The 23,773-nt window shown below is 39.5% G+C and overlaps 1 protein-coding gene across 2 annotated transcripts in view; it reads left to right on the plus strand.

The window, feature by feature from the left end:
- Positions 1-569: 569 nt before the first annotated feature.
- Positions 570-23,773, plus strand: part of LOC124110846 — a 33,814-nt gene continuing 10,610 nt past the window's right edge. The window contains exons 1-6 of one of the 2 annotated variants that reach the window (XM_046470297.2): positions 570-757; positions 17,758-18,042; positions 18,854-19,015; positions 19,444-19,536; positions 22,369-22,446; positions 23,378-23,459. In XM_046470297.2, coding sequence (XP_046326253.1) covers positions 700-757; positions 17,758-18,042; positions 18,854-19,015; positions 19,444-19,536; positions 22,369-22,446; positions 23,378-23,459 — 758 coding nt within the window. In that variant the 5' untranslated portion in view covers positions 570-699. The remainder of the gene's footprint in view (positions 758-17,757; positions 18,043-18,853; positions 19,016-19,443; positions 19,537-22,368; positions 22,447-23,377; positions 23,460-23,773) is intronic. The other variant, XM_046470298.2, reaches the window with a different exon arrangement.

A 23,773-nucleotide genomic window follows, 5' to 3' on the forward strand; every position in this document is an offset into this window, starting at 1 on the left:
GTTTAGTATTCTATATTCTATATTAATGAGGGATATTCTATATTATGAGGGAATGATGGTGTGACGAAACACTTAATCATAATGATGATTGATTATTCATCCACAACCACCAATAATTTCAGTGATTACGCCATTGATAAAACATGTAATGTTCCCTTGTGGTTTGTGTCATGCCACAAAGAAAATGATACGTTTACAGTTTCTCATTTCATGATGAATATCCTCAAAACCGCAAGGAATTCGTGATGATTTTGCAACCTCTCCTCATCAATGTGCTATAAATAGAATAATAAGGGGAATCCATGGATTCCACTGTTTCCGCCCACGCAGTTTATCACATTATACGGATGGGGGTAATATTAGTGAGAACAAGTTAAAATCACTGAATGGCATTTGGGATTTGTTCATGGATTATATCAATGTATTCTCAAACATCATTTCTAATGAGATTTTGAATTTTCTTCAATCCATATAATTACAGTATGTGTTTGCTGTGCAGCAAATTTACCACGTAAACAACAACCTATCCCCCCTTTCTTTATAGATTCTTCCGGAGATAGTCACATCATTTCAACCAATCAGAAGAGAGATGCATGGCCCATACGGTATCAATGTTGATTATGTTATGGCTGACGGAGTTAGTCACTTAGCTTGTGTATTCTCCTGATGTAAAACGCTCTCGTCTGCTGATCACACACTATGGAGTTACCGGGTCTTTTGTCTGTGATATTTCTTCACGTTTTCATTCCAGTATGGGGTAAGTATGCATAGTCAGAGTCGATTGTCGCGATTTTACGACATACGGACATGTGTTCTGCCAAAAATATTCCCACCACGACTATTGTCGAGAGCGTGCTAGCGAGCTCTGCCCTCGCCTTCTGTTAACGATGCCATTCTGTTGACAGAGTTAAAGTGACGAACATATCCGTTCACTTTGTCATATAATAGTTAGATTTTTGCTTGACAGTGCTGAAAATATCAACACGTTTTGATGTCAAAGGAAAATCGACAATGGGGTAGACTTTCCTGATATGTAAACAAACGTAAACATATCCAAAATTTGACAGACTTTGCAAGTTCACACAAGATGGGCGTGGCACGTTATACAGATATATTGACAAGTCCTTGTAATATTTAAACCCCGAATAAAAGCACATGATAATATTACCCAAATTAAAAATACAATTAGTAGATCTAGTTATTGTATAGCCTACCGGCATTGATATATTAAAATGTAACTTACTGTTCAACTACAAGTCTACTTATAACTACCACAAACTACAGAGAAACTATATATCAAATTATAGTCTTTGGGATTTTTATTCTTGGGTTTTAGTGATGGTATATCATGATGTCTTCATACCAGTGACAATAACAGATATTGTGTACATTTGTTATCACATATATCATTATATTCACCTATAATCATGATAATAACCCATAGCAGTAGGGATTCTTCAGAAAATGGGACAGACATCTTCAAGGCTTACTCGGATTGACATGATGTTTGACACCACACCGTTTCACTGCTTTGTGTAGAAAAAAGATGTGTATGTGTGTGTGATAGTGTGTGTCACACAGACTTGATAGGGGATTATTGAAAGATGTGATGCCTGCAGATCAAAGTGCATGCGGCTCTAAAAGATGTAAGCCAGCTTTCAAGTGTTGACAAAACCAGACACATCCAGTCACAATCCAACACAGGTTTAAGTAGTGGACGTACGTGTTTGTTTTATGACAGTTTTCTGCTGTAAAGACTTGCTTCTTTCAGAAAATTACCATTGGAATGCGCGAAAATATTCTTACTTTTGCTGTTAGAACATCAATGGTCATATAGTGTTGGGTTCATAGCTAGTTGAATGGAAATAAGTGCGTAATTACCTAATCAGGAGTCAGCTTGGTAATTTCACACAGAGCCCTAATTAGTCGGCACCCTGTCACTTGACAGCCATCAAGCATGTAGAATAACCTACTTTTTGATATATGAAACAACAACGGAGAGAAACCACTGGCTTTATGAGGCTGTAAGTTGGCCATATAATGGTTATAGCATATGTTAAAATCAGCATGATAGAAATGTTTTCAAAAAGGAGCAAGAAGAATGGAGTGATGAGACATCTTGTTCCGTGACCATGATGAGGACAAATTAAGAAATACTATCTAGTCAGTCAGATGGTGGAAACCAAGGCAGTTCTCCACATTAGAGCTCACCTGGGTCATTCAGTTGGGCTCCTATTGTGTTTGAATCTAAATGTTTAACTTTTAAAATTAGGGTTATGACAAGGACCTTGTGACTTTCATGGTGAATTTCAAACACTGCAAATGGTCCTTGTGGTATTCTGATATTAAACATTAATGATTCAATGTGTCACAAGATTAATATTACTTTAGAAAAACTTAAGGACCCCCTTTGAGAAAATGTTGCAAATTAGCCACGAGAGGCAACTGCAGGACAAACACACGGGGGTTCTTCATGTTCTTGAGGGTTGCTGCTGTAGTATTTGAATGGAGGGACATTAGGGCTATGAGTTTCAGGGTTGAGGGGTTACAGAAATATGATATTGACGCTGGACAGCTAAGAAACCCTGGCTTCTTGTGAATTAGAAACAGCTTCAGAAGTAAGGGGAGCCAGCTGTCTGTAACTCCTGCCACAAGTCTGAACTTAGTCTTGCATCATGACTGTATTTTATGGAAAAAACACAATCTAGATGTTTATATACAAAAGCAAGTCTTAGCTAGCTCTATGAAATCAGCTTCAGGAAAATTATTTGTTTAATTTTAGAGTCGAGAAGGGTATTGTGTAATATAACATTTCATAGACTAAATGTTAGTCTACTCTAGTCTGAACTCTGAGTCTAGGAAATAGGATGTTTGTTTCTGGCTGGTAACAAATCTCCACATGTAACAATTAACTCTAAAATCAATGCAGACAGGCATATTTTGGCATAAAGCTTGTGGCACAGCGATCACAGTTGAAGATAAGTGAACTGTAGATGAAAGGTCAATATTGAAAACAATAGTCACATCACTCTTGCATAAAGCAATCTAACGCTATAAATTTAGTTCCTGGTACATGAATTGACATGTATTTGTATAAAATATCTCAAAAGCATCGGTAATATTTCGTAAAAAAGGTTCCTGTCATAATTTTATGATGTGTTACTTGATTTAACATATGTGAATTGTATTAGGTAGAAAAAAACATGCTAAAATGTATATAATTTAAAAAATTTAATCATTTCATTATCTTTCAACACATACACATACAGTTTAGTGTTTGGTCAGTCTGAACACTGAAGCCAATGTCTGGGACAAGGTCTTGTCAAAGTAGCAGTGTATCCAGTAAGGTATTAGGGATGTTATTGTCTTGAAGTCCTCTCCTTCACAGTCTGGTGCCTATCTCCAGTCCAGGTTTGGACGTAGTAATTTGTGCCCAGTGTGAAACTGACCCATTGTGTGATTGTCGAGATGAACATTGACTCTTACATCCATAACATAGGATCGGGCAGGCCAGCGTTAGAAATTGGCACTTGACCTGTAGTCCTTGCCAATCTGCCCAGTAGTTAAGGTATCGTTAGTAGAAATTTGCCATGGTTAAGGGTTTTGCTGTGTGTTATCATTATAAGGACTAGTGGACTAAAAATGTTATGCTGCAGGCAACAAAGTATGTTGGCTGAAATATGCCAAGACTGCCACTTGTCCCTCCAGCCCATGTGAAAAAAACTAAGCTCTTCCACAAATGGTGATTGTAGTTAATATTGAACATCCGCAGCTCTACGGAAAGAAACACAGAAAGACAAGTCTTGGCTACAACAGTAGTCCTTTCTAAACACTTTGGTACAGACCGGTAGTTGAAATCAAACAATTAATTACAGTAAATGTTTTCAGCCCTTGTGAAAAAACTAAGCTCTACCACAGATGACTATTGTAGTTAATGTTTAACATATTAGTAACCATGGTAACTTAGCAAACGGTGCATTGGTGGAGAGTGTTACAGTATATGTTTTCACTGGTTCAATCATGGGATTGGTACAAATAGCAATTGTACATGGTCTAGATTTATTCTTAAGTTTGCAGAGGAAAATTCTCAAATGGGGTGAGTTTGGATCTTTTCACACTTTCAGGATTAAGGTGTTGCATGTAACCATGGTAACTGCTTGAAACACAGTGCCAATGTTTCATCTTGGAGGAGTTTCCATTCTCCAGTAAATAATCTCCAAGGTAAATCTCTTCCATGTGACGGAGACAGGTCAATTTTACAGTCCAAGAGTTATGGCACTTCGATCCCCTGAATACATGAGTGTACCATAATCTGGCGCTGGTCCAGCCTGGCTTTCATATTCTGGCATCGGTGCCAGAGTTGTCTATTTCCCAATACTTGACTCATCCCTAGTCACTGGTGCTACTAGTCAGTTCACTGGAGTATTGACTCACGGCGCCTCCACTGTGTCAGGCGCTGGTATGGGGAAATACTACGCTTGTTTCCTAATTACCCGAATCAGCTAACTCAGAGGGAGGTTTTGGAGTAATAGTGTTTGGTGGAGTTATTTGCATCTACTACAGTTGGTTACTCAGATGTTGAAGTTCTCATTACTTCTAAGAATATGTGGCCCTCGTATGATTGATAGACTCTTATAGCCTATGACTGCTATGTGTATTTCTGACAGATAAAAAACTGAAACGTAATATATGGATGGTGATTGGTTTCCAGCCAAAAACAATTTGATGTTTTTTAAAGCTTTTGTGTATATTTGGTTCTTTTAACGTTTATTGTAGACTTTTCTTTATGTGGTGCTGATAATGTAGGCGGGGTTTGCTTTTTAGAAAGTTAACGGCATGTTTTAGATTTCTTGTGACCTTTTTGGCCTGTTTCGCGGAAATGTGTGTGTAATAAATCAGTGATGATTGATGGCTTCATAGTACATTAATTTCCAGACCAATTTTATTTCCTATTTCAGAGAATGTTTTTACACCAATATGCCAAGATGGAGTAGCTGAAAGATGTGGTCACCATTTGCTTGAGGTTAATGACAAAAACATGATAACGGAGAGTTAAAATAATGTTTTGCAAACACCAGATCGTAACTTGATTATTATTTTTTATCCCCGCCACAAAGTTTGCCAGGTGATATAGAGACAGAGTTAGTTCATCCGTCTACTTTCCGAAGAGGAGAAAGTTTCTCAAAAATCTAGTTAAGTTAGAGAATTTATATTAATGATTAAATAAGACAAATGATATTACTGGTCACAATTTTAAAAGTGCTAAAAATTGGGTGTCTCAAATTCATTTAGTTATGGCACTTGCTCTGTGCTTTTTAACTTAGTCCATACTGCATGAACTGGGGAAAAGTTTTCTCAGAAACTACTGACATTCTAGGAATGAAGCTTTGCATTCTAATCTAAGAGATAACTCTCAAGACAGTGTTAGAAAATTTGTGCCGTAAATTATTGTTTTCAGAGTGACTCCCCTTGCTACATGTTTTTAGATTTTGAGCATACACAGTAACAGCCTTTCATCCATGTTTTTTTAGTGCATAGTGTCTGCAATGGGGACAAGTTTTCGGAGAAACTACTGAAGTTAGCTTATCTGAGAGATACTTATCAAGACGGAGTTCGAGAATTGGTGCCTTAGGCATAAATTATTTTTTTCCAGAGAAGGGGCCTTTTTTGTGTAATAATTTCACATTTAATCATGTCTTCTGATGGCATGAAGCAACCAAAGTGCCCATCTCTTCTTATGGTTTTTTAGGACCCTTTTTCATAGTTTAAATTCACTACTAAAAAAGGAACTACAATATGAACAAACAAAATTCTAATGTGTCTCCTACCAGGGCATAGTGATAACGCTGTTTTCTTGTATATTTATTTTTCCTAAAAGCAGTATATTTTTGTCATATGATATTCTGTCGCATGATGACATACAGCTAATAACAATGTTAACTCGCAGATGAGTTCCTGTATTCCATCAAACATGCTGAGAACATGTCAAATTGTCATCAATCCTTTCAACCCTGTACCAAATTATATTTGAGATACTCGTAAGGCTTGTGGAAACACGTCCTACTTGCTAGCTCTGGTGCTCTCCAGGCATAAGTACACACAGGTATTGATCAGTCAAATTCTTCAACTCCGTTCTGACCCTCCGGCTGTTTGATGGATGTTTAAATGTTTTCAACTGGCTCATACATGTCCAAGTTTAATTATTCAAGATTAGTTCCTAAGTCCCTGTTTAATGACATTCCCGTGCTTGTCCATTTGGTGTCTGCCTGCTGACATGAAGTTGTCTCCTACAAGTAAAGTGGTGCTTTGCAGGTTCCTAGGCCCACGTTGAGTCCTAAATTTGAATTCTTTGTTTTTGACTTTGACATTGAGTAGAGGATGGTTGGCGTGGTTACTGCCCCTCCAATTCATCGATTGCATGGATGATTGGTCGGCTTCATTTCCAGCAGGGGAATCGATACTGAAATCTGTGATTGTTTTACAATTATTAAAGTTCATAATTTGTAAATTTATGTTCGTAACCATGGACACAGTTTCTGGTTGCTGTTGCAGTTTCTCTATGGACTTAAAGCGTTCAGGATTAAGGGAGGTCTGGGGCCTGTTCCACAATGCAATTTTAGTGTGAAGACGAGCTAACTCCAATAGTTTGGTGTAGACTTACAGCAATCGTACCACTAAGGCCACAATGCTATCTTAGTGTGAAGACGAGCTAACTCCAATACTTTGGCGTAGACTTACAGCAATCATACCACTAAGGCCACAATGCAATCTTAGTGTGAAGACGAGCTAACTCCAATACTTTGGCGTAGATTTACAGCAATCATACCACTAAGGTCACAATGCTATCTTAGTGTGAAGACGAGCTAACTCCAATACTTTGGCGTAGACTTACAGCAATCATACCACTAAGGCCACAATGCTATCTTAGTGTGAAGACGAGCTAACTCCAATACTTTGGCGTAGACTTACAGCAATCATACAACTAAGTCCACAATGCAATCTTAGTGTGAAGACGAGCTAACTCCAATACTTTGGCGTAGACTTACAGCAATCATACCACTAAGGTCACAATGCTATCTTAGTGTGAAGACGAGCTAACTCCAATACTTTGGCGTAGACTTACAGCAATCATACCACTAAGGCCACAATGCAATTTTAGTGTGAAGACGAGCTAACGCCAATACTTTGGCGTAGACTTACAGCAATCAAACCACTAAAGCCACACATTTTGTTTCACAGGCCCACCGCCACTACTGAAAAGCAGCTGGAAAAGAAATAAATGAAACCAAAAAATATTTATTTTTATTATGTCTCATGTCAGTAATCATGCTAATTCCATGTCTACGTCACCACCAGTGATTCAAGAAGCCACCTGCCGTTCTAACTCCATCTCAGAATGACTTTCACATAAATAAGTAAGTAAGTAAGTAAGTAAGTAAGTAAATAAATAACATAGCTATTTATTTTTAGTTCGACCAACATTGTGTCGAAAAGTGGGAATAAATCTGTGAAACAAAATTAGAAGAGTGTGGCCTAAGATCACTTTGTGGAACAGTGTCCTGGTGTCATGGGGTGTTTTGGTGTTTGAATCAAGGCACCTCCTTTAACTTGTTATAAATATGACATGGTTCCTTTGACTAGCATGCTAACTTTCAGACACTGACATAGAACTCAACATTATTCACAAGAAGGCTATTGATCATGTTGATAAAGAATGTTTTTGTCTTTCCCATTCTTGATTGTTCATTGATTGTTTTTGCAAGTCAATTGTCAGTCTTGAACGTTTAGCTTATGAATGACCTGAACATGCTCAAGGCTCCATGGATACAAACTGAACATAACTATGACGAGGAAGGTGTACTTATTATGAACAGTATTAAGTATTACTGTATCTTTTACAGCCTTAGAAATTCATGCAAGTCCACTAGCCAAGACTACTGAGGACTAGTGATGCAATGATGGCAGTCCTCATTGACTAGACACATTTGAGGGCTGTAATTCTGAACCAGTTCTCAAAGCATCAATTTTGCTACAATAGGAACTGATACCCAAATACCCCCAACATGGGTGTCACTAATGTAGCATATATCACTGTATATAAGTTTTTTCGTACCCAGAATAAGGGGGGTTTCAAGGGGGGTCGCCGTATACACAGGGTAGAAGAGCTTTGATGGGTCTTTGCCCCAGCACACAGACATTACTGTGAGCATGTAACTCCGGAAATACCATGTCAGCAAATCCGTACTGAAGTACGCAAATTAATCTTGTAATTACACTGTACACATAGTACCAGCTTCACTTGGGGCTTTCCTCCCACTTTAATCCAGCACGCCATGATGTAACTGAAATACTGCTAAAGTAAGAAACTTATCTCTCCCGTCTAAGTACTTTGGTTCACACAGCCTAATGGAATGTTTGAAGTAAAGCCCACAATGAGTATGGCAGAAGACAAAAGTACTGACATTTTCAAAATTGGATAAGTTTACGCAAATCGGTTTTGTAATTTCCGTGATAAGTTCTTGATCATCAGCAAACTACTCTAGGCTTAACACAAGACAGTAATGTCAGACCAAATACACATGGTATTGAAATGTGTGTGTTGGTCAACTACTGGGTCCAAGGTATATCTGATTGTATTTTACAGTCTTAACCAGGCTGTTGAGTTTGGTAGAAGGATAACAAACTTTAAATGTCAACCTTCTTATCAAAGCATGTTTGATTGCTGAAGTATAAAGAGTCTGAAATACACTGAAAGTCAAATTACGCAGGTATTTGGCCTGCCATTAATGCACCTTCAGACCTCCTTGTCTCAGGTGAAAGTAACAGTTACTTACAAGCTTTTACCACGCTGTTTTCTGCCCATAATGGTTTGGATCAATGCCAAGTAAGTTCTATTGAGATGTGTCGGACTGCACTGAATTTCACTAGTGCGAGGAAGGGGTCACTCTGTTGCCATGGTGATGTAATTTGGATACATATGTTATTCAGAAGCTTTGTATCCCTGTGGAGTTTCCATCAAAAGTTGGCACTGGCGCTGAGTATCTATTGGCTATTTTGGCCATAATGCCCAGCTGGTGTATACGATGAATTTCACCTTATTAAGGATGGCAGGATATTGATTAACATTGTTAGGGAACCATTTTGCACACTGTCTACAAAAAGATCTCCACTTTTTATCAGCTGATCATGTTTTCGTTTGCTTTGTCAACTTTTGTTGCAAATGACGAGCACCACTTTTAGCCAGGTCTGTTGAATCAAGACCAGAACAGGATTTGTAAAATGCTTTTTCACCTTAAACCTAGCCATGTAGGACATTTGAAAATAATTCATGAGTTTGATTTCTTGTATTTGCAGAATGTTAGGTACAGTGCACATTCTTTGACTTAAATAAAGAGATGCCATCTCGCAACAGCCAGTTCCGGTGCCTTACGCTCCCCTAAACACAAACAGAGACTGACGTGTCATATGGTTTGTTTCCTCGCAGACATTCTAGGTCTAATTCCTTACCATGACTAGTAGTGTAGGTACCATTCTTTGTTCAACTGTGTTATTTGTTATAATCAGCATGATGCTAGCATCCATGGATGTCCCGCACAACAAGCATGTATTGTGAGACTTTTCTAGCGGATTCCATCAACCCTTAAAATTAGAAAAAATACACGAAAAGCACTAATTGCTGTATTCCTCCAAATGCCAGCTTCCATGTTCACTACAAGGAATTGTGCATTCAACTGTAAGACCAGAGGTTACAATAGGTTACATGACCGAGAACCTTGTGTATATGTCTGAACACATGGCATTATGTCCTAAATATAATATATTTTAAAAAACAAATCGTGGAATCTGAAATGTCTTTCTTACTGTAGTTTGTTCTTTTCCCACTAGTTCTGTGCCATGACTGTGGACTTTATATATTGTTTAATTATTATTTTACTAAAACTCCAGACCAGTCTAGTTTAATTTCTTAATGGTCACTTGGTTGGTGTGTGCTATAAGGTGCTGTGTTACAACCTTTAATGTATAACCTACATTTTACATAAAGGGTTGCGGGTTATGTATTGTTATGCCTGAAATACATTGTATCTAAATTTATACCAATTTGACCGAAATCTCTAAATATTGAAAAATCAGCTCTGCAGAGGACACTTTTTTGTTGCCATGGAAGCAAGGTAGCAGCATAAATTGAGTCATATTGAATAGTGTCCTTTGATACATCTAAGTACCAAGATTGAAAAAGAATCAACTAAATGACATGTTAGTAAGGACCAATAAAGGAAAACCTGTAAACAACAACAACTACATGGTCGTTTTTGAGATGTAGTTGCAGAATGTTAGGTGCAGTGCACATACACCACTTCCATGGCTAGGTTGTAGTTTCTGAGCAAATGCCAGTTGTCTGGACATAATCATGTTCAAGTAAACACGTTGTTTAGTCTGTTGTCAAATATCCTTCATTATTCAGACTATGACTGTGTCAAGGAGTGCACAAGTCTAGAGGTACAACAAGGGAGTTATCATGCACAGATATAAAATTAACCGTCCGAGTGAAATAATAAATGGACCGGGAAATACTGTGTGAGGTCACACCCACAGGTTTCAGGCATCCTGGATGTTTGTTAGGATCCACTGACCATGGGTTTTAATCGCAGAATTACCAAAATCATATCAGGCTAGTACAAGCAGCCACGCATGAGTGCAATAATCTTGAAAGCTACATTAAACCCCATTTCACCTCACCGCACCTCTTTCTTTTAACAAGTCCTTAGTTTGCGATGTTAAAGAGTTGAGGTGTTTGGCACTGTAGATATGTGTACACCCTCTATGTGTTTGGCTCATTGCCTTCGCTGGCCTGAATTCACAGCTTGTTTTATTTTGGGATGAGTTATAGATGATGAACTCCATGCCCTGTTAGTAATCATGTCATAACTTGTCTTATCACAACTCAACAGAATTTCACGGGAGATAAATATGCGCAGAATGCAAGTGGAAAGTATTATGACATAACTTTCGGTGACTGGGAGATCAACAGCAGGCCGTGGAGGAAGGGGAATCTACACAAGGACCAGATTCTTAAAATGCCTTAAAATTTTAAAATAAAACAGAAACCATGAATTATGAGTTGAGGTGAAAGATTTATTTTAAATATAATCTTGAGATGTGGTGAACTTCTTTAAATGTGTTGAAAAGTTTGTAGAAAGTAAAGCATGAAGCATTGGATACTGGGTGTGTCCTTACTTCAACCTTTCCCTCTGTTTAGAGATAAGTGGTATTGGGTTACTCAATGCTGGGATTGCAGAACACATGCATGTTGTTTTAGATGACATGTGACAGGGCCCCCATTACTTGGGGTGTGGGGTACGTTTCAAAGGAGGAAAATATATATTGGTTAGTCATGAGAGATAAACAAGTCTATGTCATGCTGACATTTCTTCAGTGTTTCTTCAGTTCAGTATTTCTTCAGTTCAGTATTTCGTTTCAGATGAATAGTGTCAGAATTTACGTATCAAGGCATGCTGTTAGGAATTCTCAAATCCCTGACATAGCATGTTCCTATAGGGACTAAGAGTGAGTGAGTGAGTATTGCAATACGCCACTTTTAGCAATATTCCAGCAATATCACGATGTGGGACACCAGAAATGGGCTTCACACATCTTACACATGTGGGGAATCAAACCCAGGTCTTTGGTGTGACGAGCGAACCCTTAAACCACTAGGCTACCCCACCAACCAAGTAATGACTAAGAAAAAGATTGCATTGAGCAAAACATGATTAAACTTAGATAGATAGATAGATAGATAGATAGATAGATAGATAGATAGATAGATAGATAGATTGTATGGACTAGTATTAGCTGAGCTTACTAGACCAAACAGAATGTTACCAGTCTCGGGCTCCTGACTCGTGGTTAAAGGCGCAGACTGATCATATAGGCTGCACATGATCCACTTGGGCATTGTTAAGAATTTCCTTCCACATTTAAGAAAATTCCTCACTGCCGTGAAAGCATCATATAATACCCAGCATCACTCCCTCACTCACAAGTTTGTGACCATATGGATTCAGTCAGTGATCACTTGACAGATGATTTGCACAATCTTTTCCACATGACCAGACAAATTAGTCCATTTTTAGACCAATATTGGTACTTTCTTGAAAATGGGTATATATAGATCTACCCAGATTGTACTCATCAATAAGTGGAGCAGTAAAGATCTTTAAGGCCCGACCTTCCTGACTTCCTTGTTAAGAAATGGCCGTGGTAAACATGAAACTACCACAAGCCGCGCCATGTTCTGTTCACAGTGACACAAGCAGTGCCATGTTCTGTTCACAATGACACAAGCGGTGCCATGTTGTGTTCACAGTGACACAAGCAGTGCCATGTTGTGTTCACAGTGACACAAGCAGTGCCATGTTCTGTTCACAGTGACACAAGCGGTGCCATGTTCTGTTCACAGTGACACAAGCGGTGCCATGTTCTGTTCACAGTGACACAAGCGGTGCCATGTTCTGTTCACAGTGACACAATCGGTGCCATGTTCTGTTCACAGTGACACAATCGGGCCATGTTCTGTTCACAGTGACACAAACGGTGCCATGTTGTGTTCACAGTGACACAAGCGGTGCCATGTTCTGTTCACAGTGACACAAGCGGTGCCATGTTCTGTTCACAGTGACACAAGCGGTGCCATGTTCTGTTCACAGTGACACAAGCGGTACGGTGCCATGTTCTGTTCACAGTGACACAAGCGGTGCCATGTTCTGTTCACAGTGACAATAATGGTTGCCAGGAGAGCAGGAGAAACTTTTATCATTTCAACAGTTCTTAAAATGACATTCATAATTTTGAAAAGTGCATATTCAAAAAAGGTATCAACTTGCAAAGAAAAAATTCAAAATATTTGAAGGTCAGATATGTTTGAGTAAACTATGTTTTAAATATGTTTTAGTAAATTATGTATTGTATGTATATACATGTTATTGTTTTTAGTAAAGTGTGTCATTAATATTTTTTTTCGTAAATTATGTTTTGTATACATGTTATCACATGGTTATAGTTTTTAGTAATCTGTATAGTTTTAAAGTTAACAGTAAGGGTTCCTGTTTTAGTAGACAATAACTTTACTCCAATCCCACGATTCTGATTTTAACTTTGCAATACCCAATGCCTGTTAAGGCTTGAAAATGTTTCAAGAATTCAAAAAAAACTGGGTGATAAAAAATAACAAAAAACTGATGTAAGTGTTTGTTGGAATCTAGGATTGTTGAACAGAAGGAGAAAACACTGCCTCCCAATCCTGCTCGGTTTGATTACTGTTGACATTTCACACCAAGCTAGTGGTATTTATGGAAGTCCGCCTCAATGCCAATCCTGCACGAACTGTGCACCTAGGTGCAGTGACTGCGCTGGTGAACAGAGGAAGTATCGACTAGTATCAGCACGTGATCAGCACTGCAATATTAGGCTCAAACCTACGCTCTGTGCCATGTAGATGTGACACAAACAAACAAACAAACACTGTCAGGAGATTTACTGGAAAGTAAGAAGTCTTGATGGGCATTTAGCATGTTTAGAAGTTGGTTGAACATGATTTGTTTGTTGTTTAATGCCAAACTCATGGTCATGCTTTATGACGGCCTCCTGGAAATAATCTAGTCTCAACCAGACAATTCAGTGACAATTGTGACCAACGATTCCACACAATTGTGATACAATGACACGCTATCAACCATGTCACGGACCCTGACCACCCAATCAGAGGGTCCTGAGCTATCATGACTTCATTGTAAAAGTTCAAGATTTAAAGGGTCCCTAACTAGTATTCGAATACTATACATTCTGAAGGCTAGCAGCAAATCTTATGGACCCTGGACCCACCTTAATTTCTCGGCTACCAAGTAACTGCCGCAACAGCAGAACTATTAAATGTGTGTTCAGCATGAGTCAAGAATCATTTGTTCAAGCTGTGAAACCTACACTCATATTTGTTTTAAGGCTGCTTGTTATTCCCGACTGTGAGTGGAGGGAAGTGTGCTACAGCGGGAATGTCCACCATTCTGGCTGGGAATGTGGAGGTGAACACGGTCTCAATGCACATTGCATATGGTGATTACACTTCATAACCTGTGTGTATAATATGCCTCCCCTGGGTAAATCTGAGGCTGTATAGGCTGTCAGGGTCAGGGCAAGGACTGATGTGGTTATCTGCTAACTTCATCAACCCATTTTGATGTATTCCATAAAAGTTCCTACTGGGGACATGGAGGAATGAGCGTGGCATACCTCATGTGGTCACATGTCATGCTAGCTGTCACCAGCTGAAACAAGTACAGAAATATGGGTGCGATATGTCTAACCATGCTGAGAGTGAAATGATGGATACAAAGAAATGGATTAATATAGGGTAAACTGACTTGGGTTTGATGGCACCAGGTTCAAACTCTAGGATTTTGTTTCCATGTATAACTTCAATGCATTCAAACAATACACTAGTCTTGCCACTGGGATAAGTTATTTTGTTTATAATTAATTATATATATTTTTGGTGTGAATAGTTGCAAAATAGCTGATGAAGCATAAAACAGTATCACCCTCACTCACTCACTCACTCACTCACTCACTCACTCACTCACTCACTCACTCACGTGTAAAGTGTAAAGTAATTATATCAGGGATTGTTATATTCTGAAAGTCTGATGGAAGGAGTTATTCTCCTACAAAACGTATGATAAATGAGATGTGGTCTTTATCACCCCACTTGTGTCGTATCACCCCCCACTTGTCGCCCCTTCCTGTGCAATGAGCAACCATGTCACGTGACAATGTGACACCCATGGCGACTCTCACCATCTTGACTAATGCCATCTCCTGTTGTACCGGCTCGGATACCCCAAGTTCGGCAGATTGTAGTCTGGGGCAGATTAATTAGCACTAAGAGTTGACCTGAAGTTATGCACAGGGGCAATAGAATTTTAGTGAACGAGCGTGTATAGTTAAACGCCACAGTTAGAAATATTCCAGCTACAGTCAAGTTTCGTTAATCCGACACTCGTTAATCTGACAATCGGCTTTATCCGACACAAATGATGGGAATCAATTAAATCAGTGATTTTTAGACCCGTTAATCCAACAGTCTTGCACTCCGACTCCGACACACCTAATTTGCAACGAATTGCTGAAAGCACTAATTAATCAGTCTCGTTAATCCGACACAGTGAACAGCGTACTCAATGGTCATCTGCCCGCGAATATACAGCCCCGTGTTTTGATGTGAGACGAGTTAGCGAGTAGCTGCATATTTCAATGGCTGCAGAGATAAACTTACTTAACAATATCACATGCCTAGATTACCTTAGTCTCATTAAAATTGGATACAAGTTCTCACTACCACTGAGGACATCCCATTACTGTTCACGTCAGAACGACCTTTTACGAATTTGGACCGACCAATGAAATTTTTAACAGGAAGTTGACATTAACCACTAAGAAAGCAGCTTTCTTAAGCATTGTGGCACGAGTTTCAAATTAGCGACTTCCATTCTAGACTGTGCTTAAAATAGTATTTTGAATCAGTCATACAGTCCGTAACAGTAGTTTCGTTGATACTACCTAATTTTGTTTATCCGACATACTCGTTAATCCAACATAATCATATACAACCAACAATGTCGGATTAACGGAATTTGACTGTATGTCACTGGGGCCTGGAAATAATCACGTCAGAGACAGACAAACCAGTGACTGAAAACACGTGCGATGATCTGCGAATTTGGCCTGGTTTAGATATCGGTCCCTTTTCATGCAATTCAGACATGTTTACCTGAAGGGCTTCCTGGACACTGGCACAGTGATATAGATCCTTATGGTGGCTAAATGTGAAGATCCGGGGTAGAATAGGTCTTCAGCACCCCATGCCTGCCCTAAAAGGAGACTATACTTGTCATAAGAGGCAACTAACGGGAGCAGGTTGTAAGGCTCACTGACTTGGTTGAAGCATGTCATCGTATCCCAATTGTGTGGATCGATGCTCATGATATCAATCACTGGATTATCTGGCCCAGACTTGATTATTTACAAACTGCCGTTTTATAGCTAGAATTTTGCTGAGTGCGGCATTAAACAATGTACAAACAAATATTTATGAATTTGTGCTACTGAATCAATAACGATGATAACACAGGCTTAAGTTCAAGAATATAACAGAAAGATTAAATAAAACTGTTGAAATAAGTGAAGCACCATCCTTCTAACATGGTTAGCAGTAGACAATTACAATATGCACTGACGATACTACTGCTATCCCAATAACAAATGATGAAATCACTGAAATACAGCTCTAAAACTTCATTCTTCATACATTTATTTACTTTTGTCTCAAAACCTTAAACAATGAGAACCACAAGAACAAAACAGTTTTACATGAAGGGATGGTTATCAAATGTAACAGTTAGTTGTAACGTCCTCAGCCTTCAGGTCCCCATGTCCTGCCATGCTTACAGGTGGCGCTATGCTACTTCTGCCAATACCGGAGGTGACTCTATTAGTTCCTGTTCCATTTATAGCGTATCACGCTCTCACAAACTGACAATTCAAGTATTGTGTGTACCTAAGTATCGATGATATCATAGGTATCAGTGAATCGTTACAGCCCTAGTTAGCAGTAGATGTAATTGTTGATGGGAGCCAGGATCAGTCGGAGTGTTGCAGCACCGAGAAAGATGAAGGGAATGAGATGTACTGTTGACACACCTGCCACTATGGTTTATATGGCCATTAATGGTTTGTTACCCTGTCACAGTACTGTCAGTGGAGTCAGCGCTGGTCAGAATGTTGTTGCTAATGTTTGGGGAATTGTCTACACAGTCCTACCAAGTTATAATACCCTTGGTTATAAGGCCACCCAGGTTATAATGCCACCCTGGTTATAATGCCACCCTGGTTTTAATGCCACCCAGGTTATAATGCCATCTTAGTTATAATGCCAGCAAGGTTATAATGCCACCCTGGTTTTAATGCCACCCTGGTTATAATGCCAACCACTTTATAATGCCACCCAGGTTATAAATATAATGCCACCCAGGTTATAATGCCATCCAGGTTATAATGCCACCCAGGTTATAAATATAATGCTATCCTGGTTATAATGCCATTTTTGTAAGCCATTTTTTTCGCAGAATGGATTTCAGCAGTACAAAAGTCCCAGGTTATGCCATCCGGGTTATAATGCCAATGCCAATGCCAATGTTTATATAAAATATTCTGTGCAAGTGTGCATCGTTTATATATGTTATATTGAAGTCAATTCTAATAAATAAATATGTCAACAACAATATCTTCATGGACTGCTTATTTGATCATTAACATACAAAAACCTGTCAACAACAGTACGTAATCAATGACACCTTTCATCACGGTAATGATAATGCAACACAAGCCCTGCCCATACTATTTCAGCCAATCAGGAAACAATAGTCCTTTCATAGGGGTGGCCTAATATTTCTACGCTTTTTGGAAACATTAACACAAACAATAATTGCTTTGTTACCCTATCAAATGCCGTGGAATCCCCTTCAATGTATGATCGCCTCCATGGTCTAGTGGTAGAGCGTCCGCCTGGAGAGCGGAAGGTCCGGGGTTCGAAGACTTTAAAAGATGGTACTTGTTGTAAGTGCAATAATCTTGGACGACGTTAAACCCTATTTTGCCACACCTCACCTTCAATGTATTTATTTCCACCTGTCATGTATGTTCCAGCCAAGAAGGGAGAAGCCCGACACTGTCCGGAGTTAGTGCAAGAGAGCGGCTACTACACGGCGGTGCACAGCAACACGTGCTACATGTTCGTCAACAAGGAGGAGTACTGGACGGCTGCGTCCACTCACTGTCAGGGGATGGGGGGCGACCTCATCACCGTTATGAATGGTGGAGTCATGAACTTTCTTAAGTCAGAACTTAATTCCCCAGGTTTGGGCTGGCACAACCAGGGAGTGTGGATTGGAGCCCAGCACTATGAAGACAGAGGATGGGTATGGACTACTGGTAAGTGGGTACTTACAAACTCGGGCTGGTCCACACAGTGATTGTCCTCACATACTAGAGATAGCCTCTCTCTTATACCTTACATACTTACGATAGCCTCTCTCTTATACCTTACATACTTACGATAGCCTCTCTCTTATACCTTTACATATTTAAGATATTTCATATTTGATATCCTCTCTCTTATGTCTTTACATACTTACAATAGCCACACACCGAGAGAGAAAGAGGGAGAGAGAGAGAGAGATTCATGTTTGTATGTTGTTTAACGCTGCACTCAGCAATATTCCAGCTATATGACGGCGGTCTGTAATCATGGTAATAATCAAGTCTGGACCATACAATCCAGTGATTGACATCATGCGCATCGATCCATGCAATTGGGATACAATGACATGCATCAAGCAAGTCACCAAGCCTGACCACCCAATCCCGTTAGTCACCCCTTATGACAAGCACAGGCACCTTTTACGGCAAGCATGGCTTGCTGAAGACCTATTCTACCCCGGATCTTCACGGGTAGAGAGATTCATGATTAAACACGTGGTAGAAACAACTTGGCCTGTATAAATTACGCTTCATGTACATTCTTTTACATCAGCATGGGTTCCATGTTAAGTCCTAATGTCCGAATGTTCACATACAGAGGAGCCTGGCAACCATCAGGCCTCCCTTGTGTATGTGTGTATGTAACAAGCCCCTGTGTCAGTATCGTGGTGCCCACTAGTACATGCAAAGTACTGTAATACGTCAATAGTGATATACCTGCTCTGAGTCAGCCCTTTCATCTTGCGTTTGCTTCTTGTTTCAGGGGAAAAGGTGTCGTACTCCTACTGGGCAAGGAACGAGCCCAGCAAGACGTTACTTTGGTCCATTGAGAACTGTGCCTTGATGAGGCGGGAGGATGGATGGCATTGGCATGACTACCACTGCGGCGCCTTAAAGTACCATTACTACTACATCTGCCAGTTCCGTAAGTCTCAGCTATAATGGAATTACTGATCATTACGTCTGAAGCTAGAGATTTTAAAATATTTTAAATGTTTCACAATTACACTGATTTTGATGAAAGGATATGTTACCTTGGTTACAAGATAGCTATTGTTCAGTACTGATAAAGAGAAATCAACTGGTGTTTATTTACAACAGATGAAACTATTTCTCTGAGTAATATTCTTTTGATTAAAGTAATTGATCTCCCATTTAAGTTTCAAAAATACACTAAGGCAAAAAACATTACCTCTTATCTTGAACATTTTTTAAAGTGAAATCAGAAATTAAGGTTTGTTGGAATAAAAAGTTTTTGAATATGATCCCTTGAATGTGGACATAAGGGATTAGGGAAGTCGAAAGTTCATATGTGGACAGATCAAATATATCTTATATCATCTGACCCTGTAGCGACTATAGCCGTGACCACGCCCACAACCGAGCTACCTGTAATAATCGTTAAGCAACTTGATCTGCGTCTCATGAAACATCATAGTCTAGAAGGTTTGTAGCAAACTCAGAATTTGTCTCCACTGTGTGCTGAAACTAACAATGTTTTATAGTAACCATGGCGACTGTGAGTTTGTCATGCCACAAGTTGACCTGGCTTGCTGCATGCTTGTGGTGTTGTGTTCGTTGATCTTTGGAAGCCTGTGTCCATGATGATTGATCATTTGGTTTTAATGAAGCATAGTTCCATGTTGCTGATGAAACCTGACCTATGTTCTTGGAATCAATAGTTCTTGGCCTCATTTCGTAAAGAGATTGTAGTGATAAGAAGATCGTAGCACACATACTTTCACATATACTCAAGTCTACCCGGAGAGCGGAAGGTTCGGGGTTCGCTCCCCGGCAGCGTCATACCAAAAGACGTTAATAGATAGATGGTACTTGTTGTTACCCCGTCATACCAAAAGACGTTAATAGATAGATGGTACTTGGTGGTACCCCGTCATACCAAAAGACGTTAATAGATAGATGGTACTTGGTGTTACCCCGTCATACCAAAAGACGTTAATAGATAGATGGTACTTGGTGTTACCCCGTCATACCAAAAGACGTTAATAGATAGATGGTACTTGGTGTTACCCCGTCATACCAAAAGACGTTAATAGATAGATGGTACTTGGTGTTACCCCGTCATACCAAAAGACGTTAATAGATAGATGGTACTTGGTGTTACCCTGTCTGGCGCTCGGCATTCAGGGACTAAAACAAGGACTGGTCGGCCCGGAGTCAGCATACTGTGTCTGAGTGGCGTATGTTAAACTGCAACATAGTATCCAGGGTCAGAAACTAACAGTTTTTGTCCACTAGTCCTTAGAATGATAACAGAGCAAAACCCCTAAAATGGGCCAATTTCTACTAGTCCTTAGGATACCTTTACTATTGGGCAGTTTGGTAAGGACTACAGGACTAGTGCCAATTTCTAACGCTGGTATCTCAATGGGCTAGCACTTTATATCGGCATTAGTCCGGACTAGTACAAGCAGCCACACACACGTGCATGCACATCGCTAAATAAGTGCAATAATCTTGGACACACTGTTAAACCCCATTTCACCTCACCTCACATATACTGTCAACAGCCATAGCTCTGAGATCACTTTGTGGAACAGGGCCCTAATGACATGTGGTTTGAAACGTTTCTGTGCGAGTCAGAACTGGGCTGTTTGACTATTAGTCTTAAACTACTTGAACATGTCGGGTAAATATCACATTGGAATAATCAAGTTGTCGCACATTGCAACTCAACAGTGCTTATGTGAACAGTATGATATACAGATGTTTATAGGTGGACATAAAAGAATCATTGACATTGTTAATGTTGAAAGAACTACAATAAGCAATGCCATTAATGACAATATGTTACAAACAGCAAGTGTATAAGGTAGAGTTCATGCAATCATACAAGGGGAGGTAACTCTACTTTCATGTGACTTCAGTGGAAATATTTGCTGACAGCATTAAATGCATGAAGTGCCTTATGTGATAAGTTTGTTAAGATAATTTAAGTGTGCTGTGTTAAATACTTACAAATGCATGCTTTTGAGTGAATTATTTTGTTTGGGTGTACATGGTGTGTTTTCAGCGTGGAGGCAAATTGTTTGGGTTGCTATGATACCGCATGGTCTAGCATGGTATTTGTGGATGATACAGCTATCAAACTGGTACTAATTCTGATCATGAATTTGTCTATGTGAACTGTCAAATGACATTTCCGAACTCAGAAGTCCTGTAATCCAAGTTTACTATGTTTACTGTAAATAAATGATAATTATGTTTAAAATTTATTTTTTTCAAATTTATGTTTTATATTCTCTGTCAAATATAGACATATGTTTTTATAATGAAGTCTGCTTTATATCTTATAGATCATTTACTTTTACTACAACATTTTCATTTATAAAAACAGGAATGAAATCATGTTAATCTCAGGATTAAAGGAATTGAATGAGATTTCTGGGTTAGATTACTTCTTTACAAAACAGGGCCATGGGTGGCCCCAGTCGTCTAAGGCACCCTAATTCACTGTGCAGAGTTGTGTCCCTTGGGTACGCCAGAAACCTGTGATCATGGGTTGGAACCCCGGTTCGCCCGATTATGTTTCTAGGTTTGTCAGCGCCATACCCGTGCTCATGGGTTTCACCAAAGTGGTGAACGTCAAAGAGACCTGTATCACTTTGGGCTTTCCTTCCACAGTAATCTGACACGCCGTGATATAACTGGAATACTGTTCAAAGCAGCGTTAAAAACAACTCACTCTTTATAAAAGATTCACAGCTGAGAACTTAGGCAGCCACTGTGAAGAGTTATGTCCCTAGATTGTGATCCTTGGCTTGACACCACCAGCCTTTGGCAGACACTAAGACTTATTCAGAGCTAATCCACAACTCATTTCTAAGCATAGCTATATTATTGGGAGAAAATAGCTAGCCCTTCCAAATGTTCACTAGTATCATACCAGTGGACTAGCGGCCATTTCTAACCCTGCCATGTCCATTGGTTACAAGGGCAGTCGGGTTGCCTAGTGGTTAAAGCGTTCGCTCATCACGCCGAAGACCCGGGTTCGATTCCCGACATGGGCACAATATGTGAAGCCCATTTCTGGTGTCCCCCGCCGTGATATTGCTGGAATATTGCTAAAAGCGGCGTAAAACCATACTCACTCACTCCCATTGGTTACAAACTGTGTCACTCCATGATATGACAGAAATACTGTCACAGCTACGTTATGCCAAGTGACTGTGAGCCAGGAGTGGACCTGGGTTACCTCTGAGATGCCTATGCCTTGTTACATGCTGTATACTGCCATTGTGTTGTGTTTTTCTCCAGCCATTGCCCACTCCTACCAAGACAATGGCCACCTGGCCCACACGGCCTCCTCGGGACAACAGGAGGACAATGGAAACAGTGAGTTCTCACATCAGCAGCATTTCTTTACAACAGATATGGTTTTTGAAATTAGGCTTAAAAAAATTAAATAACTGGTTCTCAGGCAATGGTTTTTGAAAATATTGTGCGGGCGGGCAGTGTGTTTTTTGTTGTTGTTCAAACTAGTATGTAACCAAATAAACAGTTGTGTAACCAAATAAACAGTTGTGTACAATCAGCCAGGGAAAGGGCCTCCCTACATAAATATATTCCTTGATGAATAAAATACTTCAATACAGTATTTTACTACCATTGGATTTTTTGGTTGTTTTTTAAAATAGAAATAAAAACGAAAGGGGGACGAACTTTATGATGATGCGGGCAGTGCCTGAGAACCAAGACCATTTTAATTTTTTTTCCTATAATTACAATGTTTGTTTGTATTAAATTTATTTTGAACATCTTTTGTTTTGTATCATTGTTTTAACATCTTCCTTAAATATGAAATTAAGAAACAAGTCTTTTGTGTGATAGATAATTAGTAATCCTGCACTCATGGATTATTGCATTTGTACACTGGCAGCATGTGAGAAAACAGGTATATTCACATACTGCAATGTGGCCAGGAATACTGACAAGGTCAGAAATGGTCTTGTCAGTGTTTGTGTCCAGTGATCGAAGTGTTATGTGAGGGACATGATTAGTACGGGACCAGCCACAAATGTTCCCAAATCCTGCACGGTACAGTCTTTCCCTGGTCATAAATGGAATCGGTGGTCAAATCCGCTGATTTAGCTTGTTGTCATACCCCGACAGTGTCAATCGTTGCTTACAGTATCGATCACTGGATTGTCTGGTCGTCCTTACTTATTTACCTGGCCACCTTCATATAGCTGGGTGTGACTTTAAGCAACAAACAAACCTTACCCTTGAGGACAGTTTTAAGTTTTGCTATGTTTTGCTATTCCAGTGTCCATCCTGTTGACTGTGATTGGGTTTGCTGGCCTCGTCATCTTTGCGATGCTGCTCATCTTCTTCATCTACAGAAAGAGGTACAGTCCTTCAACCAAATAATATCAGGACTGTGTAATAGTCTAACCTCCAGACACCTCCCTCATGAGCAATCATGTCTACTGGACAATCCAAACAGGAGTAGCAGGTCCTGGGTCTTCTAGACATATACTTTGTTGTCACAATACGATCTTAGCGCTAAGACAAGACAGTCGTAAGTCTATTTTACTCTACATGAACATAGACTTACGACAGTCGTAGAGCTAAGATTGCTTTGTGAAACGGGCCCGAGAACTACTTTTGTTATCATGAACACACAATGTCATTTAGAAAGTGGTCAAATGTAACAAATGTT

The sequence above is a fragment of the Haliotis rufescens genome, unplaced genomic scaffold, assembly GCF_023055435.1.
Source record: "Haliotis rufescens isolate VD_foot unplaced genomic scaffold, xgHalRufe1.0.p SCAF_62, whole genome shotgun sequence".
In the NCBI taxonomy this organism is placed as follows: Eukaryota; Metazoa; Mollusca; class Gastropoda; order Lepetellida; family Haliotidae; genus Haliotis; species Haliotis rufescens.